General features: G+C 36.5%; 1 protein-coding gene and 1 non-coding gene across 2 annotated transcripts in view; both read right to left on the reverse strand.

Annotated features, from left to right (window-relative positions):
* The window catches only part of Hfm1 (helicase for meiosis 1), a 75,260-nt gene extending 64,778 nt beyond the window's left edge, over positions 1-10,482 (reverse strand). Inside the window, exons 1-5 of the mRNA XM_048349973.1 lie at positions 10,412-10,482; positions 7,487-7,599; positions 5,186-5,495; positions 1,206-1,468; positions 655-702 (exon numbers count right to left, since the gene is read on the reverse strand). Of these exons, the coding sequence (XP_048205930.1) occupies positions 655-702; positions 1,206-1,468; positions 5,186-5,495; positions 7,487-7,599; positions 10,412-10,482 (805 nt within the window). The remainder of the gene's footprint in view (positions 1-654; positions 703-1,205; positions 1,469-5,185; positions 5,496-7,486; positions 7,600-10,411) is intronic.
* Positions 399-505, reverse strand: LOC125355857. The gene has a single exon (XR_007211778.1). It is a non-coding gene; the product is annotated as a U6 spliceosomal RNA (small nuclear RNA).
* Positions 10,483-10,866: the final 384 nt, after the last annotated feature.

Consider the following 10,866-nt stretch of genomic DNA (forward strand, 5'->3'; position numbering starts at 1 on the left):
AGGCCACTTGAAGTAGCACTTTCATCTACCAGTATCTCTTACATTACTCAAAAGATTTTTTTTAAGTTTTTATTATCAAACTGATGTACAGAGAGGTTACCGTTTCACACGTTAGGCACTGGATACATTTCTTCTACTGTTTGTTACCTTGTCCCTCATACCCCCCTCACCCCTCCCCCTTACCCTTTCCCCCCCTGAGGTGTTCAGTTCACTTACACCAAACAGTTTTGCAAGTATTGCTTTTGTAGTTGTTTCTCTTTTTTTACCCTGTGTCTCTCAATTTTGGTATTCCCTTTCAATTTCCTAGTTTTAATACCAGTATACACGGTTTCCAATATACTCAGATAAGATTACAGAGATAGTGTAGATACAATCACAGGAAGGTGATACAAGAACATAAAAATATGGAATGCTTCACGAATTTACGTGTCATCCTTGCGCAGGGGCCATGCTAATCTTCTCTGTATCGTTCCAATTTTAGTATATGTGCTGCCGAAGCGAGCACCTCAAAAGATTTTGAATAAAAATTGAATAAGATTTCCCCCTTTATTTTGTCATCAATATAAACACAAAGGAACACAATGAAACAAAAGTATTTTAGAAATATTATTTCATAAACATAAAGCAGATGTTATAAAATAATTTAAAGGATACGAATTTCTGCAACAGACTTCAAAGAATTTAAGCTATTTTTGGTCACACCTAAAAAAATCATACATATAAAATCTTACATACTTACATGGATTTTTAAAAACTTTTCTATAATAAAAGACTTTCAATAAAACTTGTATAACTTTTTCTTGACTACAGTTGATAGCACTGTTAAAAATATTAGGACACAGTAAAAACAATACAACATCATGAAGAAATGCAGAAGTTACACATAGAAAGATAATATATCTAAATTTACTATATTTTGTATTCTTTTTTTTTTATTTTGCCAGTCCTGGGCCTTGGACTCAGGGCCTGAGCACTGTCCCTGGCTTCTTCCCGCTCAAGGCTAGCACTCTTCCACCTGAGCCACAGCGCCCTTCCTGGCCGTTTTCCATATATGTGGTGCTGGGGAATCGAACTGAGAGCTTCATGTATAGGAGGCAAGTGCTCTTGCCACTAGGCCATATTCCCAGCCCCTATTTTGTATTATTTCCTATGCTAAAAATGCAGATGAATGTGTTTTTATAAAAACTGAAAAAGCAAGAAATTACCTCGAATATCATGAGGCTGGGATAGAATTGAAAAAGATGATAATTTCAATATATCTTCTCCAGTTTCAGAAGCAGAAAAAGCATCATCTGCTGTAAGCATGTTTGCAGAATATTGAGACTTCTCGTTATTACTTCCACAGTTCCATGATTTCCCCTTGTTCATTTCTCTTTGGACAATGTTCACTGAGCCAATGTCAGAATGCAAGTATGCACTGTCACTGGGATGAGTACTTTCATGCACATTTTCACAAATTTTAAATAATCTGAAAAATAAAACACAACACTATCACAACATGTTTTTATACTTCTAACAGTTGCTTAGCATGTGAAAAACTAGCATATAGTTTTGCCCTTTAGAAATATTCATATTATGGTTTATTCAAACAAAAAAGTTAATTAACAAGGTGCTGATAGCTCACACTTAGAATCCTAGCTACTTAGGAGCCTGAGATCTGATGATTGTGGTTTAAAGCTAGCTTGGGGTCAGGAGCCGGTGGCTCATGCCTGCAATCTTAGCTACTCAGGAGGCTGAGATCTGAGAATCAAGGTTCAAAGCCAGCCCTGGCAGGAAAGTTCATGAGACTCTTATCTCCAATTAACCACCAGAAAACTGGAAGTGGCGCTGTGGCTCCAGTGGTAGAGCAGCAGCTTTGAGCTAAAGAGCTTAAGGACAGGGCTCAGACTCAGAGTTCAAGCCCCGCAACTGACCTAAATAAATAAAGCCAGCTTGGGCAGGAAAGTCTGTAAGATGCTTATCTCTAATTAAGCACCCAAAGAATTGTGGCTCAAGTGGTAGAGCACTAGACTTGAGTAGATAAAGTTCAGGGGCAATCCGGAGTTCAAATTCAAAGACTGGCACAAAAAAAAAGTTAATTGTTCTTCTCAAATATGACTTGCTAAATTTATCACTGATTTATTTATATTCATTTTCCTAAAATCCAGGTAAATCCTTTTGGGTAGCCAGTCTGTGTAACTAACGAAGCACTGGAGAAATGTGAGTGTGGTTTTTCAAAGCCAGGTCTTATAAGATATCTTCCCTTCTATGCCAACTCTTAAGATGGATTACTCTGTACAGAACTAATCACCACATCCTAAGAACACTCAAGAAACTCTTGAAAAAAGTCCCATGTGGAGAGGTACTGAAGCCTCCTGTTATCAATCAGCATCAACTTGTCAATGGAGAATAATGAGTCACCTTGAATTGGACCTACAGCTCCTATCAATTGCTGAATGACCATAGACTAACATTTTTATTGTAGCACCAAGAGAAGTCCACAAAATCTTACATACTCTTATGAGATTCCAGGTCACAACTATTAATTTAGTATTGCTAAATTCCTAACACACACAGACAAAACTATGAGAAATTAAAATGTTTATTATTGTATTAAGCCCTTAAGTTTTAAAATTATTTGTACACAACAATGAGTAACTAATGACCTTAGGACTTGTGCAAGCACTATATTTTCTTTATTTTCACTTGATTCTATTACTCCTTAGAATTAAGCTGAAATGTTACTTTTTCAGGAAAACCTTTCCTGACTCTGTAGCAGACCTTGCCTACACATTTATGTTCAAGCACGGCAGTTTTCAAAAGATAGTCTGGGGATTACTTCAGAGAATCTATGAACTCAAAATTTTTTGGATGTCCAAGGTACCATCTGTCTTTTCTCTCATTCTCTCACTGGTATACAGGGGAATTTTCCAAAGGTTAGTCAACTTTCCAATGTCTGTGACATAATATCTGAGAAAATGAACTTAAAAGGAGTAAAGATTCATTCTGGCTCCTGGTTTCAGAGCACAATCACTTGGTCTCATTGCTTTGGGTCCATGGTGAGGCAGAATTTCATAGCAGGGACCACAAGGTAGAACAGTGCTGCTCACCCCATGGCAGCCAGGAAACAGCAAGAATAGGCCTAGTTCTCCAAATCCTTGTTAAGAGCACACTGCCGATGACCTAGTTCCTTCAACTAACCTCCACCTCAGTTCTCACCACCTCCCAATAGAACCAATCGCTGAGAACCAAGCCTGCAACACACCCTTCGGGATCATTCCAGACCCAAACTATAACAATGCAAAATACAAAAGCAAATATGAGAAATCCAACTGTCTTCTATTAAAAGATATTAGAATATTTGCAAAAACATTAAACAATGCCACTGTTTTTTTCACCTTTTTTTCCTTTGGAAAATAGGTTTTGAAAGGACTGAACATGTGGGTCAGTGATAGAGTACCTGGCTTGCAAGCACAATGCCCCAAGTTCAACTGCAGTATTTTATATAATATATATTATGTGTATAGTATATAAGCATATTATATATTACATATTTTAAAGGGAAAAAATTAACTGGGTGCTGGTGGCTCACACTTGTAATCCTAGTTACTGGGGAGGCTGATATCTAAGAATAGTGGTTTGAAGCCAGCCTAGGCAGGAAGCAGAAAAGTCCCTGTGAGTCTCATATCTTCAATTAACCACTCAAAACCCCTGGAAATGGAGCTGTGGCTCAAAGTGGTAGAGCACTAGCCTTGAGTAAAAAAGAGCTCAATGACAGCATCTTGTCCCTGAGTTCAAGCCCCATGGTAGCAAAAAAAAGGGGGGGGTTAATTAATAAATGGCAATTGTCCATAATTATAGGGTAAAATGATATGTTTGGAGACAGGTATATAGTCTATAAGAAACTAATTTGAGGGCTGGGAATATGACCTAGTGGTAGAGTGCTTGCCCCTTATAAGTGAAGTCCTGGGTTCTACTCTTCAGCACCACATATATAGAAAAAGCTAGAAGTGGCACTGTGGCTCAAGTGGTAGAGTGCTAGCCTTGACCAAAAAGAAGCCAGGAACAGTGCTCAGGCCCTGAGTCCATACGCCAGGACTGGCAACAAAAACAAAACAAATAAACAAAACGAACTAATTTGAGAGAATGATGGAAAGGGGTTATTCTGATGAAGCACTGGACACTTGGATGGGCAGGTTAAATTGTAAGCCCACTGTAAAACCTTTTGAAGTCCAAAAATTAAAAAATAAATAAAAACAGATTAGGAGATTATTATGTGTCACCTCAAACATTTATTATTTATGGTGAGACCGAAATCCTCTGAATTATTTTGTTTTGTTTTTCACCAGTCCTGGGGCTTGAACTCAGGGCCTGAGCACTGTCCCTGGCTTCTATTTGTTCAAGGCTAGCACTTGAGCCACTGCGCCACTTCCGGCCTTTTCTATATATGTGGTGCTGAGGAATCGAACACAAGGCTTCATGTATACGAGGCGAGCACTTTACCACTAGACCATATTCCCAGCCCCTCTGAATTATTTTGAAATGTACAATCTACCATTATTTTAATGCCATTCTAATGTACAACAGAACACCAGAACCTACTGAAATTTCCTATTTATTGACCAACATCTGTCCTTTTGCCTTTCACTCCTACTTCCAGCCTCTAATAACCACAATTCTATTTTCTATATCAATATTTTTATTCTACGTATGAGATGAAATACTAAATTATCCTAAGTTATTTGTCTGTGCCTGGATTAGTTTACCTTACATCTTCCAGATTTACCCACATTTATACAAATGACAGAATATTTAAAAATGTATACCCTACAGTATACCCTACAGTAGGATTTCATGTTGATAAACTCATCATACATTAAAAATATTCTAAGTTAAAGTAAGAAAGTGAATATTATAGCTTAGCAATGCAGCACACTGCCGAGTATCAGTTGTTTATCCTGTAGGCATGGGGCTGACAGCAAACTGAGACAAAACTGCTTCCTAGGATCACTAGCATGAAAGGTATTTAACCAGTTATTTTTATTGTTTGTGCCTGCCCACTAAAAGATAAGCGTCCAGACCTGACAATGGCTAGCACATAATTGCTTCTACTGGTACTGTTTCCTCATTTCTAGTTTATTGTATTTAATATTTTTGATATATGCATAGTTTTACTAACTGAATATTATTTAGTTCACTTATTTACCTTTTTCGAAATGCTGATGTGCCTTCTCCTTTATTTTCTGCAATACTGACTAATTCCATTTCACCAAGTACATTTTTTTCAAAAGGTGCAATTTCAATGCCCACGTGACTTTTATATTTCTGAGAAGAACCATAAGTCATTTTGCCAGCAATATGTGATAAGTTTCCATTACCTGTTCCTCCTAAATTTAGATTATCTAGTTCACATTTATTAGAGGAAAACTGCATGCTTTGCCTTGGTGAAATGTAATTTGCATAGTCATTAGTAATCTTTAAATTTGATGTTAACATTTGTGGTCTCTTTTCTTGACCTAGAAAAAAAGGAATATGTTAATTATTATTACATATTCTTTATGAAAACAAATTTTCAAGATGATAATGGAAAAACTGCTAAATTTTTTCTAAAGAGTTTACTAGATAAATGTGAAAATTGAAAGAAAATTATTAGTACAAGATAATATATGATACTATATATAGGTGTGAAATCCAGGTAGCTGTTGAAGAAAGCTCAAAAATGAAGTGGGTTATTTGTTTGTTTTTGCCTGTAACCAGGGCTGGAACTAAGAGCCTTGAAATTGCTCAGTTTCTGGCTCACAGCTGACACTCTGCCACTTGAACCCACCTCCAACCCAGGTTTTTGCTGGTGAACTGGAGATAGAATCCCTCCGACTTCTCTGTTCCAGCTAGCACTGAACCACAATTCTCCAGATAACAATCTCCTGAACAGTAGGAGTATAGGTAAGAGGCATCAGCACCCAGCCTTAAGTCAGAATTATTAAAATCAAATTTGCAATTTTATATGGTATGTACATTAAAAATAAGTTTAATGCCTGACCTAAAAATAATTATAATTTTTCTATTTATTTTAGCATCTACAAATGATATAATTTACAAGCAATCATGCAGATTCAATACTTCATATAATTTTCATTGTCAATACTTGGATCTGAACTCCCTAGGAAGATGCTTTGCCACTGAAACACAACCTTAGTCCTTTTTTAGTTTACTTTGTGAGTATATATGTGTGTGTGTGTATATGAGTGCAAACCAGTCCTGGAGCTTGAACTCTGGGCCTAGGCACTTGTCTCTGAGCTTTGTTGGTCAAAGCAAGTGCTATACCACTTGAGCCACAGCTTTCCTTCTGGATTTTTAGTGGTTAATTGGAAATAAGAATCTCACAGACTTTCCTGCCCAGGCTGGCTTTGAACAGCGATCTTCAAATTTCAGCCTCCTGAAAGATGTAGGATTAGAGGCATGAGTAACCAGCACCTAATTTTGTAATCTTGATCCAGATAAAGAAATGCGACAGAATTTTAAAGCTTTCTTTACAGAGATTTCAAGAATCTCGGGCTGAGAATATGGCCTAGTGGCAATAGTGCTTGCCTCATATACATGAAGCCCTAAGTTTGATTCCTCAGCACCACATATATATAAAAAGGCCAGAAGAGGCGCTGTGGCTCAAGTGGCAGAGTGCTAGCCTTGAACAAAAAGAAGCCAAGGACAGTGCTCAGGCCTTGACTCCAAGCCCCAGGAGTGGCCAAAAACAAACAAACAAATAAACAAAAAGAATCTCTAGAAGGCCTAGTGGGAGTCTAGAAGTCTGTTTTGTTTACTCTTTATTAATTCTCAAAGTGATTAATATGTTTTATTAGTACTTAAATTTGTCTATTTATATGTTATTATACATGTATAGTATACATGCTATGTATTATTTGCTACATTCAAGAGTACATTTTTATATAAAACATATAAACTATAAGACATAATAAGAAAATGTATTAAAAATTTCTAGAAATATCATATTAGAATACATAGTATTTAAACATGTTTTTATTGTTTTTGCAAGGCCTAAGGATTGAACTCAGCTAAGCACATACTCTACTACTGAGCTACATCTCCAGACTGAGTCTTGCTTTTGAGTTCTATAAAAATGTCACAACTATATACAATATTTTGCATCTTCTTATTTTTAGTTATGTACTTCAGAGATTTGGCTCCCAGAGGATCTTGTCATTAGTAGTGAACATGACTAAATTAAACAACAGTCACAGGAGTTTTAATAGGAAGAAGAAAAATTATTCACAGAATAACAGTCCAAACAAATGTGTAATGGTATACTGCATACTACATAAATGTGAGTATTTTATATCTTAAGATTTGAAGGGAACTATTTTGAGTAAGAGAAGGCTCTTCCATTTTATTTCACTAGAATAAAGAAATTAACATTTTAATATGTCATTAGAGTTTGCTATATTGACATGAGCTGCCTGAGTTTGGCTTTACAACAAATGTAATAATTTACCTAATAGTTTATGGCTTTCTATTTCTTCCTCCAATTCCTGGATATCAGGAATATCTGTAATCAATGGAGCAGGAGGAAGAAACCAATCCAATGAGTTTTCATTGTCTGGAAAACTAAATAAAGTATAAATATGAATATATGTTAGTAAAGATGTAACATCAGAAACTTTGTTAAACATTACTCAGACTCTTAAACAGTCTATAAACTTTCTATCATAAAGAGTAGTAAATAATTCTCAAATTTTAGCACCTTACCTATTACACCTAATACATTACTTATGACATACCTCACTCATAATCACGGGTCATGAATGTGCAATGATACCATTACTAATATTCCAGATTATTCCTGTAACACTATAAAAAGCACATCCTAACAGAAATAGTCTTCATCTAGAACCTCTACAAACTAGTTGAAGAAACAGTTGAAACCGACAATCTCTTTAAAGTATATAGTAATTGGTGTGATCATTGGCACCCTCTTGGCATTTTCACTTACCTCTCAGCTGGAATCTTATGATACTGCTATAATATTTCTTTTCCAGTCAAAAGACTTACCTTCATTGAACAAGCAAAAACGTGTGAGGCAACAGAAAACAAAGTTGGGAAAACAATCATACGTTCTGGCTTATGTTTACATATATTTAATATACCTAGTGCTTATTTGAGTATATTTTCATTTAGGATTTTTTTTTTTTTTTGGCCAGTCCTGGGGCTTGGACTCAGGGACTGAGCACTGTCCCTGGCTTCTTCTTGCTCAAGGCTAGCACTCTGCCACTTGAGCCACAGCGCCCCTTCCGGCCATTTTCTGTATATGTGGTGCTGGGGAATCGAACCCAGGGCCTCATGTACGAGGCAAGCACTCTTGCCACTAGGCCATATCCCCAGCCCCTCATTTAGGATTTTTTAGTATACTTATTTCATTTTCTTTCCTTCTGCATTTAGGATGTTAAGCTTTTTGAAGTAAGAGACTTGGTCTTTTACTTTTTTCCTTCTCACAGCACTTAGCTATGGCCCTATGTTCCCAATTGAAAATACACAACACATTATCCGACAACAGGCCAGAGTTTAGGACTATATTGGAAGGTCCCCGAGATCATACTCTAGATTATATCCTACTCCTCGCTATGAGGAAACCAAGCACAGGTTTTCAATGGTCCTTTCCCACTAGAGTCACACAGGTCACATTAGGTAATGAGATGTATGACAACATGCATGAAATGTTACTAATGAGAGAGGCTCAGTAGGGCCTCAATACCCAGGGATTTTAATTGAGGACATGCCCTTTAAGGGGATATTAGGCGCCTGGTCACTTTCTGATGTGTTAGCATCCTCTGTTGGACACATAAATTCCAGAATCCCCAAACAAAAGCAGCTTTTTAGCTTAAGCCATATTTGATAAACTGTTCATGCACAGGGAGCCACTATTACCAATTAACAGTGGTGAACCTCCTGAAATCTAAGTTCTCAGACTCCAACCAAAGCCAAACCTTGCAGAAACTTTTTTTTTTTAAGGATGGCATTTTAAGCCTGCTATGTCAACTGTTTCCCATGAAGGAGTATTCCAGAAAATCTGAGAAAGAGGGTAATACATAAGAGGCATCTATCTGTCTCTACTGTTCAGCCTCCTTCTAAAAGCAAATCACCTTGTGATTTCCTTATTGTTTTCTAGAAGTATTACCATTCTTCCAATCACCAAAATCCAAATAGTAGCATGATCTCATTTTCTCTATCTATAGATGCTGTTCACATTTTACTGCATCTTCTTTATAGCGCTTTTTAAATTCATCCTTTTCCTTGTATTTCCACTGTCACTGTTAATTGTGTCTAGTTAGAATAGTGTCTTAACTGTCTTTACTATCTCTAGGCTTTCACACATATTTTACATGTCCCTATCACATTAATTTGGAGTTGTTTATATCATCATACTCTATTAATCCCTCAGTGGCTAAACCTAATGACCTTGGGCTACTACATCACAGTTTTAACTCTTCTAACATGTACTTTTTAATCCAGGCCAAGTATAACTGCATATGTATACCTGCTATGGTTTGGATAATTGTTCCTTAAAGGCCTATCTGTTAAAGGATTGGTCCCAGCCTGTGGTGCTACTGGAAGTGCTAGAAGCTTTAAGAGATGAGACCCAGTAGGAAGAAGTTCTAGTCATTGGAGGCACCATTAAAGGAGACATTAAGACTACCACTCCTTCCTTTTTGATTGCCTGCAAGCTGTCTTGAGGTGAGGGTTTCCTCTGCCATATAATCCCACCATGAGGTACCGCCTCACCACTGGCCCAAAAGCAACAGGCCATGGACTGAATGACACCCAAACTGTAAGCCAAGAAAACCTTTCCTCTTTGTCACTGTATACTCATGTATTTTTATCACAATAACCAGAAGATGACTAACACAATAGGGAATGGATCATACATTCCATGCTTCCTCATTTTCATTCAAGGATATTTCTTTTACTTTGCTGTCACCTGTGTCCTGCCTTAACCCCAGTTCTCCTATAAAAGTTCTACTGTGCTATTCATTCATTAATCCATTCTACAAGTATTTATTGAATACTACATATCAGGTGCTGTTCTTCTAAAAACTAGACTTTATAGTCATTCAAAGGCCAGTTCAAATCTTACCTTTTCCTAGAAATCTCTATGGGTTCTTAAAGATTTTGCTTTTTTTCTCTCTTCTTACATACCAAACCTTTCTCATGGTCCTTACTGTGCTGTGTGCATATGTACATATTATATGGATAGAAAGAGGTAAATACATAGATCTGATATACCCTCTAGGTAATTAATAACTAAGGGCTTTGTTTTTATTTCTAATTGTGTCAGTAGAATAGTGCCTTGTATAATTAAACACACAGTTCAGGAAATGTTTCTGATTTAATTCCAGATCTTTTCTAATACAGACAGACTTACTTTTCAACTTCATCTGGGGTTTTGAAAAACAAATTATCCACAGAATACATGTAGTCATTTGATTCCAGCATTCTGTAAGATATGTAAAAAGTAGTTTATATCTTATTTACAAAAATGAAGAAAAATATTTCTGAGGAGGTAGACCAATGTCTTACAAAACAGAGCCATAGATAGCTGCCCCCACTTCATCTTCTACTAGTGCCTCCAAAGTACCTCCATTAAATTACACGATTTTTTAAATATTACTATGCAATTAACTATTAATATAATTGTGCTATATATATAATATATACTGTGTATGTGATATATGACATATTACATCATATATAACATGGCATATGTGATATATATCTTTATCTATCTACAGTCATTTGCTAGAAGTTTTTTTAAAAAAAAATTTGTGAGTCCTGAGACTTGAACTCAGGGCCTGGGCTCTGTCCCCTACCCTCTTTGTG

This window comes from Perognathus longimembris, chromosome 7, assembly GCF_023159225.1.
Source record: "Perognathus longimembris pacificus isolate PPM17 chromosome 7, ASM2315922v1, whole genome shotgun sequence".
In the NCBI taxonomy this organism is placed as follows: Eukaryota; Metazoa; Chordata; class Mammalia; order Rodentia; family Heteromyidae; genus Perognathus; species Perognathus longimembris.